Here is a 21,507-nt window from a genome sequence, read left to right on the forward strand (position 1 = left end):
AAAAAATTTTTTTTTTTTTTTTTTTTTTGGTACGTTCTTCTAATTCTTTCTACAACAACAAAGTATAACTAAGGTACATATTGTGTAACTTATGTGCATAATGAATTTTTCTATTTTAGCTTAACAACAATTTTCCTAGTAATTTTAACTATTATTATTGGTAATTTTAATAAAATAAAAATTTGCTCTATAGGTACCTGAGAGGATCAAAGCAATGAACTCTAGTGTCAAGCTATTGCTTATACTTAGAGAACCAGTAATAAGAGCTATATCAGATTATACTCAATTACATAGCAACCCAATGGCTAACAAAAGCAGCAAGTCTTTTGAACAGTTGGTAATTCGTTCAGATGGCACAGTTAATATCAACTATCGGCCGATCTCTGTTTCCACGTATCACAACCATATCTATAGATGGCTTGACGTGTTCCCCAGGGAACAATTATTCGTTGTTAACGGCGATCGATTAATTACCAATCCCGTGTCGGAACTGAGACGTATCGAGTCATTTTTGGGTCTTGATCATCGTATAGGTGCTGAGCACTTTTACTTTAACCGGACGAAAGGGTTTTATTGCTTAAGATACCAATCAGGAGATAAATGTTTAAAAGAAACAAAGGGAAGGAAACATCCAGACGTGCATCCCTTGGTTATATCCAAACTCAGAGAGCATTTCAGCCAACATAATCAAAAACTCTACGATGTGTTGGGTCAAGATTTTGGTTGGCCTGAAAAATAATGACGATTTGTTCAATGAATGTGTTCTGTAATATCATTCATTGTCATACCAAATATTTTCATACAGGGAGTTACATATTTATACTAAATATGACTTAACGAAACATATCTTAGAGTTACACAGTTGTAATGAGCCCTTTTTTTATATTTAGCCATTTAAGTCGTTTTAATTAGGTTGAGGGATTTTAAATGTCATTTCCCAGTCTAACAACTTACAATTTTATATTGTTCTAAAGTATTCATTTTTAAAATTGTTATTCGCACAACTTTTTATAATATATATTTGATTTAAAAATAATAATTATTTGAATCTAGCAGTTATTTATTTAGTTGTACTAAACCTATATAAAACCGATTTATGAACATGATAAACATTTTCTATATCACCTTATATAATTTAAATTTCTTATGTTAAAAATACACATATCAAATAAATACGAATTGTTACATGTACTTAAAACATATCATAAAAATTATCAAACATATCATTGTTTTTTTAATCAATATAGATTATAATTTATATATTTGTATACTACAAGTAAACTATACCAAATAATTTCTATTTTATTTAAATTTCTATTAACCATTAACTAAAAGTTTTTTTTATTTATGATTGAGTTTACAGTTGAAAAAGTGTTTTTTTAAATATTGTGGTAATCATACAAACCTCCTACGTACTTGCCTATCATGGCATACGAGACACGTTACCAACCTAGTCGTATAAACCAACTAGTTTAGGTAATTTTTGTTTAATAATTCTAATAGATTACATAATTAAAGATAAAATTTCTGAAATAAGATAATTTACAATAATTAAATTTTCTATTTACATATATTATGTTTAAATTTAAAACACATTTAATAGTTTATTTTATAATGGTAAATTACATATTACTTCTACAGAATTAGATAAAATTTTATAAAATAAAAAAATGATTTTTTTTATACAAATTTATAATTACCCAATAAATTATTCACAGAATAATTTCTGGTAACTTATAGTTACATATTGTACTTAAATCATAAGCTAAGTAACATTGTATTTAGGTAAAATGTTTCAGTTCATCCCTTGAAATTTTATTTTTTTTTAATGGAATCATGTACTTATAATTATTATTTTTATTTTATAGTGTTGGAATTTTTTATTAAACTTAATTCGTTTATCAGTTAGAACATTATTAAGTGTCATTTTTTTAAGTGAAAATCATGTATAACATTTAAGGGATTACAAATACAAGTAGCTAATTGATTCTTCATGACGTCGCTATTCACAGGTACACAATGGTCATTGCCTATTAAAAAAACTGTTTAGTGATAATATTAAGGTTGTATTAAGACAAAATGTTACAACTGAAGGGTTATGAATAAACATACAGTTCTTTCAAAAATATTAAACATTTTAATTTTCTGTCGATAAGATCATAATTTACAATAAACAATGTGTACCTATGAATAGACACATCATAAACAAATTTATTAGCTAACATTTAGTATAATCCTTCGTATTTTATAAATGTATTTTAATTAAAAAATTCGAAACTTTAAAATGTTAAATTTAATAATCTCATAAAGTTATATTCAAAATTCAAACGCCATTTATTATTAAAAAAAACTTAAACTCTTTTAAATTCAAAATATATGTTAACGTAAAAAAACAAAATTGACACTCTTAAAGGGTAAAAGGGATGGAAAGTACTACATAAATAATAATTTGAAAGCAATAATTACTAAAAAATTTTTTTAATTATTTTTACTTAAATGGCTTATATATGGATCATTCTGTAGTTTAATTAATATTAAAAAGAAAAATATTACCAGAAGTCACTTGACGTACCTTTTTATTTTAATGCCTAAATAGTACAAAATATAAGAATGTTTATCATTTTATTATTGTTGTCACTTAGTATTACCTTTCAAACACAAAACATAAAATTTATATTTGAAGAAAATAATCAGTAGGAATCAAACTCAGAATATTTATTTTTTATCTCAACAATAATGTCACTTATTAAGCTAACCATAATAAATTACATTAAAACAAACAAATAATATTTTGAAACACTCCAAAATCTTAATTTTTTTTAGATTATAAATTAGCTAAATTTTGGAAGTAGAAATGTTAGTACAATTATTATTAAATTGAATTATTTAAGTTTACGCATTAATTATATGGTATTGAATAGAATTTCTCTTATTGTTATCTCTATTTTACCAAAAAACAATTTGCTTAATTATTTTTTTTGGCAACATTAAGCTTAACTATTGTGTACAATGATTTTTAACATATTTTAACTACTTTAAGGTAATATTGTTAACGCATGAATTTAACTAAAACATATCAATATTTGAAATTAAAATTTTTAAAAATACATATCATTTTATTGTGAATGAAATATTTAGATGAGATTAATTTTATATTTAAAATCTTTATATCTACTTTATTGACAATGTTTTTAATACAACGTATATAAAAACTAAAACATTGAGAAAATTAATTATATAAAACTATAAAATTTATACATTTGTATAAATCAAAGAATAAGTTGGAAAATTCTTAAGTATTTCAAGATTATTTTAAATTTAAAGTTTGATAAATAAATCAATACTTAAATAATTTAAAATTGTAAATAATTCTTTAAAATCTTTATGGGTCTCTTTTGAGAATATTCAATCCTACTTATCTTTGATTCAATAAGTTTTTAACATTCATATAACTTTTAACTTTAACATGCATAATATGCATTACATATGTTTTTAATTAAACTAATTAATACGTTTTTGTCAAACGTCTGTTTATTGAAGAAAAATATTATTTTTCAGTTAAACTTTTTAATAATAAGAATACTGTGTATTTTGTCTTTTTTTATATATATATATTTGATTACTAATTTTTTAATTTTGTTGATACAATGTTTATCAAAATGATAAATAGTTAATATATATGTAGCTCTTGTTTAATATTAAATTATACATCTAATAATTTGATTAGTTTATGTACTTTCCGAACAAACATTTTGCGTTGGAAATTTTATTATATATTATAATTTGATTGGTCTAACATGCAAAAGATAAAAATTCGTATTATTTAAAAATATTAATTAAATATTTACATCTTCATTTTTGAATACTATATTAGATATTACTAACAATATATAAATTCTATTCAATTTAAATTTTTCTCATGTCTCTAAACAATAATTAATATATTCTCGGAGATAATTCTTATTCTTCTCAGAAAAATAAAATTAGTTTTATCATAGTAAATTCTGTTTAAGAAATTAATATTTTTAATATCTATTTTACGTCCAAATAATACAATTTATTGTATTTGTGATTGTTATTATAATTTTATGTATCATATTTTAGTCATTTTCTGTATTTATTAAAAAGCTTAGTTCTTTTTTGAAGTCTTCAATAGAATTGTGTAGCACGCGTGTCTGGGTAAACAACTTAAGTGTAAAAACCATTATACTCTTTTATGGTTTGATTTTTAAATTTAATATTGTTCGGACCAAATAACTGGTATGTCACTATGAGTGTATAGATTTTTTTCCCAATTTTTTCTATTACCTAGTATTAAAAATTGTATTGATACCTATTGTTATTTTTGTTAAAAATTTGTTGATATAAAAAAATATATGTGGTATAATCACACTCCGTTTTGGTGGAGTGTAAAAAAAAAATACTTTGTTTTTATTTACATATAACTTTTATTATAATATAAATGACACGTGTTTTTTTCTTAAAATAATCATAAATAAACACAAAGGTAGGAACATAAATTTCAAAAATTAATATTTTATATTACACATTTTGCTTAAATAGTTAAAATACTCTTATTATTTTCTATCATAAATAAATTTCCTCTAAATGGTAATTTTTTTATCCATAAATCTATATATGTATATATATAATGTAATAATTTAGTAAATTTATATTACGATCTAACTTTTTTAAATATTTTGTATATCTTTAATTTTCTCGGGCAAAAAAGTAAAACACATCAATTGGTATGTTTTTCAGTGCGCGACTAAATCTTACTTAGAATGAACAGACGATTTTGGAAAGAACGTTATTCTTTCTGTCTCGAAGGGTTGCTTAATGTTCACACAAAAAGCGACAACGCAACGGAACAAAACATACGTCATGCGTATACGCACCTGGTGAGGAGTTGGATCTCTCAGGCGCGTACGCAAAAGTCTTCATATTATTATTAATAATAAATAAATAAATAAAGTCATAACAGCATGAGTGGGCTGCGAAATTACTCGGTAATTGTTTTACGATCGTAATAAAACGCACAAATATTATTATGTTTGGAGAGGACTTTGGGTAGGAGGAAATAAAACTTCTACGGCCGACCCGTTTGATGAACACAAAAAAAATAAATAAATTAGTAAATTATAAATAAATTAAAAAAAACATCAGCAAGGGCTAAAGGTACGTGTACAATCAAACGGGTAGGTCGCTGGGCAAGTTTTCTATAGTCATGAACCATTTATACAAAAAACAAAATAAATAAATAATATAACTAATAATTTGTTTTGTTTTAAAACAAAATGAGGCTGTGCTGCTTAAATACTGCTCCGTTTTCAAAAGTCGTCCAGAGTATCATCGATCAACGATGACAAAAGTAATATATCAATACAATTTTTTATTCCTTATTTTGATCTGAAAAATAATAAATACAAATTTTATTTTTACGCATAAGCAAATCGTGATTATTTCATCAGTTGTTAAGTTTTTCGAATATAATCATAAATTAATATTGATGGCTTTGAGTACACATTTTAAAAAGTCAATTTTTTCAAAATGTATATTTCTCAAATATAAATATTTAACTTATAATTGAAATGTCTAGTTGCAAAAGAACATGTGTAAAATTGAATTATTTTTTTGGCATACGTCCTTTTGCAATTGGACAACTCATTTAAGATACCGTTTAATGGGGCTACTTTGACCTAAAATAGATATGTCCAATATAGTATTTACAATGAAATAATTGAAATTTAATGGAGTATAAAATACTTGGACATAGTATGTGGTAAAGTTGCACTGACATATTATTTTCTCTACTTTTTTTAAGTACTTTTATTTAACTGCAATGTTATATTTAAATTTCAAAGTTGCTTTATATTATGGTAATCCAATTTTTATATTTAAAAAAAAAAAAGTAGAGAAAAATATTTCATATATTTTAATTCTTTAAATAGTAATTTTATCTATGAGTCCATAAGGGTACAAAATATTCTACTCAGATTTAACTTAACCATTACGTTTCATTAAAACATTTAAATTAAGTGTAATAATTGTTCGAACAAAAATTAAGCGTTTCAAATAAATTACAGTTGCAATAATACTGACCATATCAATCAAACGGTCAATTGAGTGCACGGCATGTTGCCGCAAATGTTTAAATGTATAAAAACAATGACTAGCAATAACAAATAAGTGGTCTCTACACGAGGCAAATGAGATGGTATGGGTCAGTATGTGTGGCATCCGGTCATAGTCCTCCAATCCGGGAGTGAAACTCCTAGGCGGCGACAATTGTGCGCGTACGCAGTCATCGCCTCGCAATAACACTTCCTACCGGTAGGACATTCGCACATGTCAGTCAGACAAGACCTGCAAATGAAATTAATGAGCTTTGTTAAATCCAAATCAAAAAATTTGTCTACAGGACAATAGAATACGATGACTAACAAGGGAATAATTACGCTAAACTAAAATTGTTCAGGTACACTTACTTGAAAAAGTTAACTGGATTTAGCTTTTTGTGACACGCAGCAAACATACGTTGTCGGAGAGGCTTACACATACGTTCTCGAATCCTAGGTCCTTTCCTGGAACACGGGGACGCTTGTGATATCGCTGGTTTCAACGACCGGCTACATGCGTTCTTTCCGCCAACGCGCCACGACGATCCGAACACTTGAGGATCCAAAACTATTTGGCCGTCCTTAGTGGTCATGTCATCCCTTGGCACGGAATTAAAGTTACCGCACAATCCACACAAACTGCCTAATAACCGGTTAAGAAAATCACGAAAAAGTCAAAAAAATTATTTATGTGTTGATTTTAGTAATTTGAACATAGATGTATTTACCTTTATATCTGAATGGTACTGAAACTTCAAGGAAACCTCGTCCGTCCCAAATAATTGAAACTCCTATTCTAGTTTCCACCAACACAGTATCGTTCATGTTTGATATTGTAAGTTCATTGCTCCTTTTGTAAGGTACACTCACTCTCTGACCGTTGATTTTGATTCGTTTGTTTTCGCCGAGATTGACTTTTAAACCTCCGGTCTGTAAATAAATATTGAACGTTAATAAAAAGTTTCAATCGAAAATATGCATAATTTCGAATACTCCGATAAAAAAACACAGCACAGTGGTGACGTGGCATAGTTGGATCAAGTATAATGATATCTGACAGTGATTAAAATCATTATCAAAAAAAAACGCTTCGATGCAAATCTTTAGATAGTGTTTAATTTTAAAAAATTGGTGGATTATTCCAAAAGCTTCATAAACTGCTAGTTCCTTATTAATATCCTGATTAAGATAAAGTATGTCGAATGAAAAAGGGATTATTAAAAAATAGTATTTCCCATAAAAAAATTATATTGATCAATACACTTTTCAATAAGTTATAGCATTATAAAGTTAAAAATGTAAAAAATAAAATTGACAATTTTCACACAATAATAGCATTTGGTAGCCATTTTTACCGTGAAGACAAAATAAAGTCCGAAATTTTTTTTTTCATAATAAAGTACATTACATTAGCTTTAATTTAAGATATATAAAAGTGTCAGACTTTCCGGAACACTTTCAAAATTTAAGTTGAAAAATTAAATTTTTTGTGAAAAAGTGNTTTAATTTAAGATATATAAAAGTGTCAGACTTTCCGGAACACTTTCAAAAGTCAAGTTGAAAAAGTAAATTTTTTGTAAAAAAAGTTGTCATTTTAAATCCCCCCTTTGTGGGCAGGTAAAGGGTCAGATTTATAAAAAATATATACCAAATGATAGGTAAAGACATTATGCATCTACAAAAAAAAAAGAATTATATTGATATGTTTATTTTTAAAAAAGTTACGGCAATTTTTAGTAAAAAAAATTGAAAAAATTTCGAAAATTAGCCATTTTTAAATTTGTAATTTTTTCGGAGGTTTCCCCCATTTACGGGGAACGAGGGAATTTTTTTCAATTTTTGAGGGTAATGTCTTCGACTAAATACGATTTGTGATCTTTTAACGTATCATTGAAAGAAATCGGTTCGATGAGAGCTGAGAAAAAGTGGTAACAGACACAAAAAAATAAAAAATAAAAAAAAAACACATTTTAGTAAAACCAATACCTTTTCAGCTTCGCATCGAAGCTAAAATAACTAATAATTATTACAATTGTTTTCAAAATACATACCCTCAATGATATTGTTTTTGTCCATGCCGAATGTTTAGTACTTCTTGCGTCATTAGTTACACGAATACTAAACGATTTTCCAATGCAATCAGCACTCAACAAATACTTGCACGGCCCTTGGAAGCTAAAGAATTTTCCATCGTAGGTTCTGTAATGTGGGTCACCAAATACTGTGCAAACGCCATCCACTAAGAATATTATAATATTAGTAACTGAGGCTTTATGAATTATACCACATTTATGTATGGTATTTGAATTAAATTACTTAAATACTTACTATGCACACATTCAGAACAACATGAGCCTGGGACAGTCCGACGCTTCATATTTGCTGGACAAGATGATGTTATCGGAGGACAAATTTCTTGGGCGCATTGTACTTGTCCACGAACACAAACACACGATTTGCATTCATCTACTTTCCAGCTTTCACCATTCTGTCATAATTTAAATTCATATTAATAATGAAAGATGTACTTTCATACGCGATTAGATGATCAAGAATAAAAACTTTATATTTACCAAATAAATTTTTCCGTTGTCTTTGCACGTATCACCTTTATCTAAAGTGTCAGGGCACTGTGAACAGCATTTATTGTGAGAAGAAAAAATTTGTTTTTCAACTGGACAATCTAATGGTGGACAAGTTTCTCGCTTGCAAATTACTGTTGAATTGGTACACATACATTGTGTACAACGATCTGGATGAGTTTCTTGTCCAGAGGGTGTAATTTTATCACCTAACAAGCACGCTCCTCTTGGTGGATCCATCAACTTTCTGCTTTTACCTAAAATTTAACCACATTAATATTAATTTATCTTATAGCATTTACAATTGATAGTTAAAATCTGATAGAAATCGGGCAAGTTTAACTTCGTGAAATATTTGAGACACAATTGAAATATTATTTTTAATTAATTCTAAGTGTTTAAATTAAAATTTGATTTTGTAAATTATATTAGATCTTCTAACATTCCAAAGACACGAGTTTGAAGGTATATTGAACATCCGAACTCAAAAAAATTCATAAAACTTATGTTTCAATACAAATCTCTTAACAAATATCGATAAAAAAGTTAAAAAAAAAATAAGCTTAGAGAAACTTTTCCGAACTTTCATGAGTCTTGAAAGTTTTGGTATTCATTAGTGTAAAAATAGATTGCACTTACCCACACATCTAGGACAGCATTCACCCGGTAAAATCTGCATGCTGTTTGATGGACATTGGAGCACAGGGCACGCCTTTTTTGAACATGTAAGTGTTGGACCAGCCGCGGATTGCTCGCAGTGACAGGTAAGACATGGGTCGTCATATAAGCTGACGTTCCTCAATGCGGCCACTTCTTGTCCGATAACTTGGCAACCTATAGCACACAAACCGGTTACAGCAATCGCATAGATTAATATCTAACAATTTTACACCATCTCGCATTATTAGGATAACGCAGTATGTTGATCGGATAATCAAGAACGAGAGTTAATACTAAAAATTTGAGTGTTTCAAATATTAGATAATACCTTATGATGGTCAAAAACTCCTTAGAATATTTAGTTATACAAAATATAAGCTAAAAGATTGATCAATACAACCGTGAAATTGTATTAATAATGTAGATAAATGTAGACGTTTTTAGTAAATTTCACTTTAAATTAAAAAATATTATTTATTTATAAAGACAACTTAAAATAAAATTATTTAACTACGAATTAACGATTAAATTATTAATAAATCGCATTAAAAATATTTTTTTGTTTTTAATCGGTGATTGAAGTAGTATTTTTAATCAATTAGAAGTAGTGGTTGTAAATAAGGATCACCACTTCTCGTATTTTCGCTATATTATTAGTATGGTGCATTAATGTCTTAAAGTAAAATGGGTTCTTAGATAGTCATCGTTTAATGATAAACAATCAACAGTAAACAATGATGGGAACCGTTTTTGTAGTCTTCTTTCTTTATCCTCTTCACTAAATTTGCACCCCAGAGTTTTTTCTTCAACCATTCTGTTTCTTTAGACTCTACCTTGACCACCATCATTACCTTCTTGCCTACCATCTGCGGTACTCCAATAGAACGATGGAATGCCCGTTTTATATGCCACAAGCACACTACTAAACACGCGCACGTCGCTTCGTTTTCCATGGAGAACGCGATGACTCTGAAGCATATTTCAATGTGTGTGGTATCCAGTCTTTGTACAACCATTAGGCTATCTTTGTGTTGGTCATCCACTCCCTACCCTCCCTGGTGCGTTCGTAATCTTTTATTTGTTTTAGACTGAGTAATAAATAATAGGCACAGTGGTACCGCCCATTGGTTCACCGTCATCGTAAATACATAAAGTCTAATAAACCCATAAGGTAAAAATTATTCGGTTTTGATGACCTTCCGCTGACTTCATGCAAGCTTCATAACAAACTACATAAATGGACTGCACACTCACATTGTTCTATCAATACTCAACTCGACAAATACATGATAAATATTATAAAATAATGAATACTTGCGACCAGTTGAAAAACTCAAAGCACACGACTATACTATTATATATATATATATATATATGTTATATATTATAACAATATTATTAAAATAATATTGTTATGAAAACTTTAATATTTTAGTGAAAAAATTCATTTTATTTTTAAATTATTTATTTTCAACAATTTCAATTAATTTCGTAGTATAACAGTTAATTATTAGTGTTATTCAGAGATTCAGTAATTAAGGAAACATGTTAATTGTTACAAACAATGAGAACAATAGATACCCGTTTACTACATCCTACATATTTTAAGTAACTAAAAATTGTATCTTTATTCTAGCGAAGCACTTTTNACTAAAAATTGTATCTATATTCTAGCGAAGCACTTTTAAGTGATTTTGTAACAATTAGACATACAATTTTGCTCATCGATTTATCAAGTAGCAATCCAATAATTTTTTGTCTTTTATAGCTATTGTTGATTAGATGCTCATAAAATATTCCAATATAGTTACTATAAAGTATATAATACATAGTCTAAAAATCTATAGACTGCGCGTACAGCTTATAACCGGTAGTCGAGTTCAAAACAGACCATTTAATATGTTTATGTTGCGCACAATGTTCACTGCCGGTGGTCCTGCCATACATCTTTTTATCCGTTTGATTCGGTTATGTATCTCCTCGACAACTACTAATATTTCGTTTTACCCGTTCCATGTTTAGCTTCACGATCATCATCATTATAATAATATATTAAAACGGCCATCTATTGTGTTTTCGTTTTATATATATATATAAGTGTTATTGTTTTAGTTTTGATTTTAACATAACACCAGTGAAGGGAATACCCGACGGCCTTATTTCCCACGAGTCGCTTGGCGCATCAGCACAGGGTCGTGATTTAATATAAGTGCGCCATAACAATAAATATTCTTCGGAGATGAGTTACTACAAAAGGGACTGAATATTAACCTTCAGATGTTTTCATTTTACTACAATCTTATTTGGAATTTGAGTGATAGGAAAAATTCAAAATGATACCAATCAGATAAACTAAATTATTTTTTATTGAAATTTTTCTAACCGAAACCCAATTATGAAAGATTCAAGATAACGTAAAATTTGTCTTTTTAGAAATGAGATTTTGTAATAGACCATTGAATTAGCTCTATACATACCTGGACAAGTGGGACAACAAGTGCCCGGTTTAGGTGGATGTGGGTTAGCGCACGGTGTTATACATTGCATTCGAGTCTCTGTGACTACACCCGCTTTACATGACATCAACATACATGGGTCGTCTGGATCAGTCCATTCCGTACCACTATCCCTGAGAATACCTTTGTACATGCACCCTAAAAAAGAAAATACAAGATAAACAAAAACGTACGGATATTACAAAGTGTAATTTCAGTCAAAGTACCTTTACAACGACGACAACAGCCTTTGGTGTCGACAAAAACATCTTGTAACATATAGCATCCCTGTTCGTCTGGACATTGATCCTTTACACATTCAACAAATCCATTCTGAAATTACAAAATTCAAAATTAAACCTCTACACTAGCAACTGAATTTATATTTAACTGCATTTAAATTAGAATAGTTTAATATTTCAATTCAATGGTAGATTTACAAAGAAAAAAACTTGTATTCAATATGATCTTTTTATCTTCTAATGCTAGTATGTCTTAATGATCTATAGATATTTCCGTGATCATTTCTTTGCACAAAATGATTAAAATTTCAATACAACTACTATAACATATATAACTAATCAATATTTGGACGCCGAAAGGCACGATTCCTTTATTGGTCATAAAATTACCATAATGGTTTAATGTTTGCAATAGATCATTAAGGTTCATTTGTTGTGTTACCAGTAAAAATGATACATATTATGTGTCGTATTTATTATAAAGTGAAATAAGCGTGGGACTATTGCTATCGCACCAAGAAAACTATCTTGTAAACATCATGTTAATTAACAACGTATTATATAAACGACAATGTTTTCATTGCGAATGATTTACATTATAGCCAGTATAATAATGTACATAGTAATTCAAAATTAATCGTACCATTTATTATTTTGTTTCCTCGATCGTTTGAATGAACGTTCAATAATATTTTGCGTTTTATATTAATACTGTTTAGTATCCTTCAGAGGAGGGGAAATAAAGCCAAAGCCGACCTTGGGTCTAAAACAAAACACTCTATCTGGTATCCTTAAGTGTTGCAAACACCGGTGCGCCACCTTAACCGGTGAAAGGATTCTGGGATGCATTTAAAAAACATAAATTTACCGGCAATCGCACGTGATGCATACGATTCCTGTGTTGATATTACTCGTAAATGTCAGAGATGGAAAATATGGCACGCGCTGATGAGCGACCTGCCGTTATTATAATATATAAATATTATTATTATTCCATCTCACGCACTAAACCGAACGCGCGTAATTCCGGTAGCTCCGTTCCTCTGTACACCTTTCTACCTAAGTATTTCACGTTTTTTTTTTTTTTTTTTTATCTCTTCTAATCTTTCAGCCGCATTGGTCTCGTGCTCGTGCATACGCATGTGCATAATAAAGAAATAATTCCGGTTCTCGGCAGTACGATACACTTGTATGAAAAAGAAACAATTTCGATCCACCGACGGCGTGAGCGACCGACGAGCTCTTCCACGGCCGTAGTTGGATACCGATAGAGAAAAATAACCAGAATTAAACATTATTTCGATTGTAATAAGAGCGAGTGTGGAAGGGGTGAAGGGATACGCGCGCGTGCTATAAATCACGAGTAATCAGGCGCCGCCGGTGCGTTAGTCGTTTTTTATATCCATTGAAAGCCAGTGTATAATTGAAGCCATATAGGTTAAGCTGGCAATATAAATTTTACTGGAGCGTAATTTGAGCGTAGTGACCATCGGCGGTTGCGTGTAATGAATTCAGCGGAGATGACAACAGAATGAGATACAAACGTCTGAGACCAACGTAAAGTAATTTACACGGACGGAGAGATGAATTTCGCTTACAAATAATTTATTTTTCTTTTCTTTTTTTTTAACTCAAACTGGTTCCATACAAATAACTGCGCGTAGCCAGAGCAAATTTTTTATAGGATCACCAAAAACCCGTTCGGCACGACGTGTGGATTTTCCCGCATTTTTTTATTCAATCTGTATTTGTTCCGATTTCCAAACTACTATATTCGATTTTTTTAAACCAAAAGCTTAAAACTTACTTCGATTTCATTGATGAGTATTTTATTTTATTTTTTTTGTTTTATGGCGTGTCAATCAAATGAAAACAAGTATAACACCCAGTGTATTATAACATGTGTTTTGAATACGCATCAGAGATTTTTAAATAGGTGAGAAAATGTGTTAAGAGAGATCTAACTTCTCAATAGCTTTCATTGAGATGGCAGTATGAAAAAATATCGTCGTAATTTATTGTTACCGATGACCGTCGATTATTAAAGTTGTTATGAAAGTAACTTGAATCGTTACTCGAGTTGAAAATAACGACGATTTATCATAGTCAAAGGGTAAGAAAAGGACGATGATCAATATCCTATACACTATGTTATCGACACTGGCTTAATATGAAAGGGTAAAATGTCAAACAATTGAATGTCAAAACTTTAAACAAAGAATTTCTACTAAGAGGCGTTTCTTGCACGAGGAAGATTATATTTGTATGCTTATAGTACGTGGATCACTTGTTTAAATTGAACAATGTGGTCTACTGTTATTTAAAAAGTTTTAAATCTAATTTTCAAACACTTATTAATAAGCACTACTTGTCATGGACGGATCTACCACATTTTGTTTCAATTATTCAATTCAACTCGGGTATTTCAAACTTCAAAAATAAATTATTTAATCATTGTTTAGTTGATTGCGGGTACACCAAATTTTTCTGCTTGTTGTCTACTTCAATTCATTTTTAAATTAAAATATTATTGAACTCACCTCAGCTTTTATATCAGAGTCACTAAAAGTTTAAGGAATGTCATGTCATAATTAAACTATAAAATTGTGGTTTAAAAGGTAAACGTTTACAACTTTTTTTACTGTCTTCTACTCACTCTTTATGGAAAAAATGTGTGAAAGAATTACTAAAAGACTAAAAGTAATCGAAGGAATAGTTTTTAGTCAACATGGAAAATCGGTAAATGATTATAATTCTACAACGTTAACCATTAGGTACCTGATCCAAATTGAAACATATAAATTTATATGTAGTTTTAAATTAAATATAGCTTTTAATGCTTAATTATTAAGCATTGAATGTTATATCGTCTAACTGGTATTCGACGCAACTGTCAATTAAAAGCAAAAGTAGAAAATTATATAATTTTAAGTAGAGTTATAACCCCCTGCTATCAATTTTATTGATGTTTTGCATATTTACATTTTACATTTTATTTCTGTTGTTTTATTAATTTTGTTGTGCCACCGTAAACAGATAAAATATTTAGAATCAAGTAAATAATTAACCTCGAAGATGACATTAAAAATATGTAATACATAATATAACATTTCTAATGATTTTTTTTATTCGACAAACTCATAAAAATTAAACGGGTTCAAGTCTCAACCTTGGAATTTTAAGAGTCTTAAAAAATGTCCTTAAATTATTTTAAGTGATAACTAAACTATGCATGAATAAATCGACAATTATTCAATGGTACATTGTCTCTCGATCATTCCGCTTCGAAAATAAGAATTGTTAATTTATTATTTTTATTCACAATTAATTAACACGTATAATATTTCAAGAGTCTAGACTTTAAATTCTACTTAACACTTTCACTTTAAAGCGGTGTGTTCAAGTACAAGTGTTGTGTATCTGAGTCTGGTTGACGGAAGTTTTCTACATTTTAATTATTTAATTTGTGTAATACGCAACAACGCAATTGCTCTTCATACCAAGCCAACAAATAAGTAAATAATTCCATTTGAAAACTAATCTGGTGATTAATAAGCTTATGCGATTCTTCAATTGAGTATCAGTAAATCATAATAATGATTACACGTTTCATACTACGAGAACTGTTATTGCTGATTTAATGCAATTATACAACACATTTGGTAAACAAGCAACTGCGTTATTATTAAAAAAATAGGATCTCATGCCTAGGAAACACTATTGAGATATTAATAAGAATTGTATTATTCTGAAAAGATATAACATATTGAAATTGTTAAAATTTATAAAATACAAAAAATAAACAAATAGTCTCTTATCACCTGTAGCTACTATTTATACATGAACATAATATGATAAATTGATAAAGAGTCTAGCTAGTCGTTTATTAAATGCTAACTAACATTGCTTCTTATGAATATTTTTCAATAAAGACAAGTTTTTTCTTTATGATAAACAACTGTTTTAAATGTATTGGAATAGAAACTTCATAGAAAATCGTTAATATTCTATACCGTAAGTTTTTAAAAACATAAATAGAATACAGAAAGAGTTACAATTTCAGATCCAACTATGAAAGAACGTATTGAACGTTTTAAAAACGCATTATACAAATTTATATTTCCATTATAAATCTATGGTAAACAAATATTGGTTACGTTGAAACCGAACAATAAAAATTGTAATGAGCGCATATTGGCTTGAGATCGACCTGGTGGCAAAGCGACGGCGTTGACGACAGTAGACGGATTCCAGGCAGGTTACAAGCTGTTTATCCGCGAGTGCTTTGGGCAAGGTAGTCGTTGGTAACCCAGTTTTTCAGACAAGTGCTGAGAACTTTCACCGACTCACTGTACACTAGTGTGTTTACCGTTGGCGTACGATTGATTTTTATGAATATAAATAGTAGCGCTAGTGGTAATAATAATAATAATAATAATAATAATGGTATACTTAAACTATTTTCAAACATATCAGGCAAACAACAATAGATGTCTAATCATATTATAATGTATGGCATACGTAATAGTCCAAACAATGGTAATATTATTGCGGACACACTTACTTTACACATGCAAGTGTAGCACATCATGTTCTTGATTGTGAGCACATTGACAATCTCTCCTTCGTTTACACAACTTTCTGCATAGCCTGCAAAAAAACAGAAATTACTTTTTAATATTTGCTTTGAATACTTTACGAACTATGAATTGTGTTTTCACATTATTATTGCTAGGTGATTTTTGCTAAATTAACTGACTGCAACAGCGTAATGAAGCGGACAAAAACTACCATCACTAGTCGTCTGACTAATTACACAAGTTCACACTAATACCAGAGATTCACGGACAATGCAGATGTATTTTCAGCAAATGCACACAGTTGTCTATTAGAGACTATATTATATGATAAATGCAATAAAATACGACATACGTTAAAAATCGGTGTGTGTGTGTGTGTGTGTGTGCATTGAAGTTTTATTTCACACACGACCGGTGTCATGCAGTTCGTATACAACGAAAATAAATGTATACACTCATCAGCCAATAAAATGCTGGCACAAGTCTTCGGAACTCTGGTCAGTGTACGTCTAATAATCTGCAAACAATCTTCCCTTGTAGTGTAAGTGAAAAAACCGTTATTTATGTGCATTTTGGCTCGTCTGTAACTAACTCATTCACCCTGGGCTGGAAGCTTGGCAACAAACGAGGCCGATTAAAAAAAAAAAACCTACAGTAATATTTTGATGTATATAAAATTATAAACTTAATACGCCCAGAAAACCATGTTGAAATAATCGATAATTACACTGAGGTATTACACGAAAGTATAATTACTACAACGACAGCACTGCGCGTTGAAAAATTTAATATTTCGTTTGTGCACGTCGTTAGAGGATAAATTATCGCATAGGAATAAAAAGTTTTTGGACTGATTACATTAAACATGTATATTATACACTTTATAATGTACTTAAAAATAGTTTATACTCATTTGAATATTCATAATTCTCCTTTGAGATTCAGTACGCCTATTTTTAACGCGTACCTTTTGTTTCTTATGTTTTAGCAAAGTACGGTTTAAACCGGACAGTCGATACATATATAATATATTTATGCGTAAATAAATATATTGTGTATACGTCAGATTCTATATAAATATTGAAATTAAAAATGCTAAAGCTGTTATATGTAAACAGGAAAACTAGTAACTTCTGTCTTAATCTACACATTAAACGTATAGATACAAAAGCGTTTACAATATTAACCGACATTTGGTTAATATTAGATGGTCATTTAAATAAAATGATATCAAACACGGAAGACGTCATAAGAATACTTGTGTATAGTTTTATTTTTTTTACAAAAAAAAAAAGTAATAAAATTTAAAAGATCGGTAAGGTTATGATGAGGATACAATCGCCGTCCGTGTATGTAAAATGCTCAAGGCTTACCTTAATGGATCGATCGTTAGGAAGGAAACTTGCGATTTATTCGCGTATAAAATAGAAATTTATCGAATTCGTGATGCGTATTGACGTGATCAGTGATTTATGAAAAATGATTTCTCGCCCAAAGCCATTGGAGTGCAAGTAATCGCGCAGTGGATGTACCGATTGGTCCAACGGCTTCTGTAATTCAATAGCGAAAAGGCCACATGATAATGAGTTGGGCATTTACGAGAAATTTTTTTCACTACGTTACCACACAATTTTAAGCAAGTAATCGTCGAATGTTGTGTCGTCCGACGGGATAATATTATTTGACGCCCAGTGGTATACGCACCTATAATCGTTTATCAAACTTGTAATAAAAATTCGGTATGTCCTATCATCGAATAGTATTTTATTTTTTTTTTTTTTTTTGTGCACATATTTCCGAGCAATATTTTATGAAGGTAATATAATTTAAATAGCAAATAAAATTATACTGGACAACCGTCAGAAAAATTATCTTATTTTCCCGTACAAGAAACTCGACCCGTACACGAATGTACAACACATGAATTTATAGCTACCATAAACTATTAACGTTATTTATAATTCATAAGCCAATAATATTTATGCGTTTTCTATTAATTTTTTTTTTTTTATTGACAGTACAAATCTTAGACGCCGCGGAAATAGTGTAAAAATATATTTTCGATAATTAACGTCACTTATACCAATTGATGGCCGAGTCATATGATGTATTCATTTATTTGCTTCGTCCGAATTACAGAGAAACGACGAATGTTGCATTTTATTGTTCAGCGCTTTTTAACCAGTAATGATTATGCACTGTCGCAACTATTGAAATAATTGTATCATCATGTTTGGTGGGCAATAAGGACTCGAGCACACCCACATCGCGAATTGATTCTGAATAATGTGACCACCAATGACCTACAGGCGATTATCTCAATTGTTTGAAAACGCAGCAAATTTACTTGGTGTGATTTATAAACTGGCGAGTGGAAGAACTGCGACAAAATAATTTAAATAAAAACATAATGCCAAGTGGTTTAGCTGACCGGCTCCCATGTGGTTACCAGCAGAAGGGTTGGCGTTTAATTCCCATTGTTTTACCTCACGCGGAGTGTATCAACCCGACGCACATAATTCATTTATCACGCGACACAAAAAACGAAAACTCACTCGAGTTTGTGTGTTTTTCAATTTTCGTTTTTTATTATTATTGTTATCCTTTGTTGAGCCGTCGTCGGTTGGGTGCGCGGGGTACACACGGGCGGCTGTCGCTCCGGCGGTGGTCTTAGGACGTTGCGGCGCGGCGTCCAGTTATGGCCGATCTCGGGGGGTTATCACTTAATTCGTTTTTGCTGCTACCGCCGCCGCCGCCGCCATGTCAAACCCATCGCGATGACTTTATATGACCGCCGGTGCGGTACACATAATAACACGGGACGTCGACTGGAAAAATCGGGACGCATCGTTATTAATGAGTACTTACCTCCGCCGCCCAGTCCAAGTTTCTTTTTTGTGTCTCGACAAACGGCCACCGGCGCGCAATCGTGTAGGTATTTTTATATTTATTATTTTGAGAAGAACAAACAAAGCGCACGCTAATCATTGGAGAACAACGAGAAAATACGCCGAACGGGGTCCGCTAACGTGCACGTTCGCCGATTTTTCGGGAGGGGGACAGTGACGGCCTCCCACGTGAACAGGTGGAATTTCGACGTTTTCCAATCCAATTAGGAGGTAAAAAACGACGGTGGGAGATGCCGCCACCGCGGGAGGTAGATTATCTCGTGTGTAATATCGTGAGCGTTGCGCCCCGAAGAGGTTTTTTCTCTCCGTTTCCCGAGTCTATTTAACATTTTTTATCCGAAATTAGTACATTACATAGAATCGATTCGCCTGATTACCCTCGATTACACAGCAATCCAAAACGTTTGGCCCAGACGTACGACGTGACCGTGTATTATCATATCCAATGTTATGTCGACCGCATAATTAAAGGGTAAACAACTTTTAAATAAATACACACATTGTGCATTTATACGGCACGATGTGTAACTCGATTTATCATGATCGATAACTACCTTTTCAGTCGTTGAAAACTACGGACAGAAATGTTAACAGTCAAAACGATGATTAATTGAACAGAATCAATTACTGTAGAAATCTAATTTTAGATTATCATAAAACTAGTGATGCTATTAAAATACCGTCAATTAATTGTTTACTACAATAACAAGAAGCACGTTACTCAAAAATTTACCGTTTTAAAAAATTCGTTAATTTTTCGTTATTTATAGTGGTTGTATTGTACGCTGGTAATCGGTTTGAAAACAATCGTTTAATTTGAAATTAATCAATAAGAATTTGATATTCCGTTACCATTACAAATACCATATACTTAATTATTAATCTATTGTTTGGGAGAGACGAAAATATTTATTAACAATACAATTATCGGCGAACAATTTATTAATTACACTGATAAAACGATTTTCAAGTTCAAAAATGTGTAATGTAGCAATTGATTTCCCAACGATAGCGTGGTTTAATAGTTAATATTGATTTCGACAGCAAGTCGAATCACTTTGAGACCACATAGTCTCAGACCGTCCAATTACACTGAAAAGCTTATTTTGTTAGTCTTACCGTGACACGTGTACACGGATTTGCGACAATCGTGATTGATGTCTCGAAAAAACTTAAGGAGTATTACTATACAGCAGTAGTGTACCATTAGTTTGTATACTTTCGACCGAGCAAATACATAATATTAGCATTACACTATCAATAGCAAAATTCAAACTACGGCTGTCGACATAACGCTGGCGGAAAGCACAAAAAAGTCGTGACAAATATGGTAATGAGAAGTAATTTCGTTGTATTTCAGAGTTAATCCATTGAGATGAGCAACATGTGGACTGATGCGAACAACACCCAAATCGATTTCTTAGGAACACCATGATTTGATTAATCGAAAATACTTCCTATACAGCAAGGCCGGACGTCAACTTCCTGAATGGATATATCTGCCTGGAAAATTAAGAGTTGCCGCACAATGGCGTACCCTTAATGCAGTGGTGCCGTAATAAAATATTTTTGATAATTAGTATTGAATGAAATCGATTTCTTCATTCTAACAAAGGCACACGTACAAACACTCGCTTGATATATGTTGTTATTTGACCTGATTTATAAAAAATAATACTTTGTTCTCGCGTAGAATCAATTATGACCAACTATCCATTTTTTCATATACTATTATAGCCGTCGTCGGCACGAATTCCTTTTAATTATTTAGACCATTATTTATGATTACATGTATATAATATTTTTTTCTTATATATATATATATATATAACATTTATATTTTTTGTTTTTCGGTACCTCGTCCTTATCGCATTGAAAGAGCGTCGTAATAACAGTAATAACCGAATGGAATCCTAACAC

General features: G+C 30.5%; 2 protein-coding genes across 5 annotated transcripts in view; one reads left to right on the top strand and one right to left on the bottom strand.

Moving 5' to 3' along the window:
- The window catches only part of LOC126907795 (heparan sulfate glucosamine 3-O-sulfotransferase 5-like), a 19,448-nt gene extending 16,268 nt beyond the window's left edge, over positions 1–3,180 (top strand). Inside the window, exon 5 of one of the 2 annotated variants that reach the window (XM_050689396.1) lies at positions 194–3,180. In XM_050689396.1, coding sequence (XP_050545353.1) covers positions 194–739 — 546 coding nt within the window. In that variant the 3' untranslated portion in view covers positions 740–3,180. The remainder of the gene's footprint in view (positions 1–193) is intronic. The other variant, XM_050689398.1, reaches the window with a different exon arrangement.
- Positions 3,181–4,481: 1,301 nt separating this feature from the next.
- The window catches only part of LOC126906661 (BMP-binding endothelial regulator protein), a 35,039-nt gene continuing 18,013 nt past the window's right edge, over positions 4,482–21,507 (bottom strand). Inside the window, exons 1-12 of one of the 3 annotated variants that reach the window (XR_007704306.1) lie at positions 19,547–19,565; positions 16,663–16,748; positions 12,084–12,189; positions 11,839–12,015; positions 9,341–9,535; positions 8,693–8,958; positions 8,448–8,607; positions 8,171–8,358; positions 6,848–7,049; positions 6,489–6,762; positions 6,103–6,366; positions 4,482–5,409 (exon numbers count right to left, since the gene is read on the bottom strand). Coding sequence is in view for 1 of the 3 variants with exons in the window: in XM_050687365.1 (XP_050543322.1) it covers positions 6,225–6,366; positions 6,489–6,762; positions 6,848–7,049; positions 8,171–8,358; positions 8,448–8,607; positions 8,693–8,958; positions 9,341–9,535; positions 11,839–12,015; positions 12,084–12,189; positions 16,663–16,748 (1,796 nt within the window). In the remaining 2 variants the exon portion in view is untranslated. Of the gene's footprint in view, positions 5,410–6,098; positions 6,367–6,488; positions 6,763–6,847; positions 7,050–8,170; positions 8,359–8,447; positions 8,608–8,692; positions 8,959–9,340; positions 9,536–11,838; positions 12,016–12,083; positions 12,190–16,662; positions 16,749–19,546; positions 19,566–21,507 lie in introns of those variants that run through there. The other 2 variants (XR_007704305.1, XM_050687365.1) reach the window with 2 other exon arrangements.

The sequence above is a fragment of the Daktulosphaira vitifoliae genome, unplaced genomic scaffold, assembly GCF_025091365.1.
Source record: "Daktulosphaira vitifoliae isolate Bord-2020 unplaced genomic scaffold, ASM2509136v1 Scaffold_5, whole genome shotgun sequence".
Classification (NCBI taxonomy): domain Eukaryota; kingdom Metazoa; phylum Arthropoda; class Insecta; order Hemiptera; family Phylloxeridae; genus Daktulosphaira; species Daktulosphaira vitifoliae.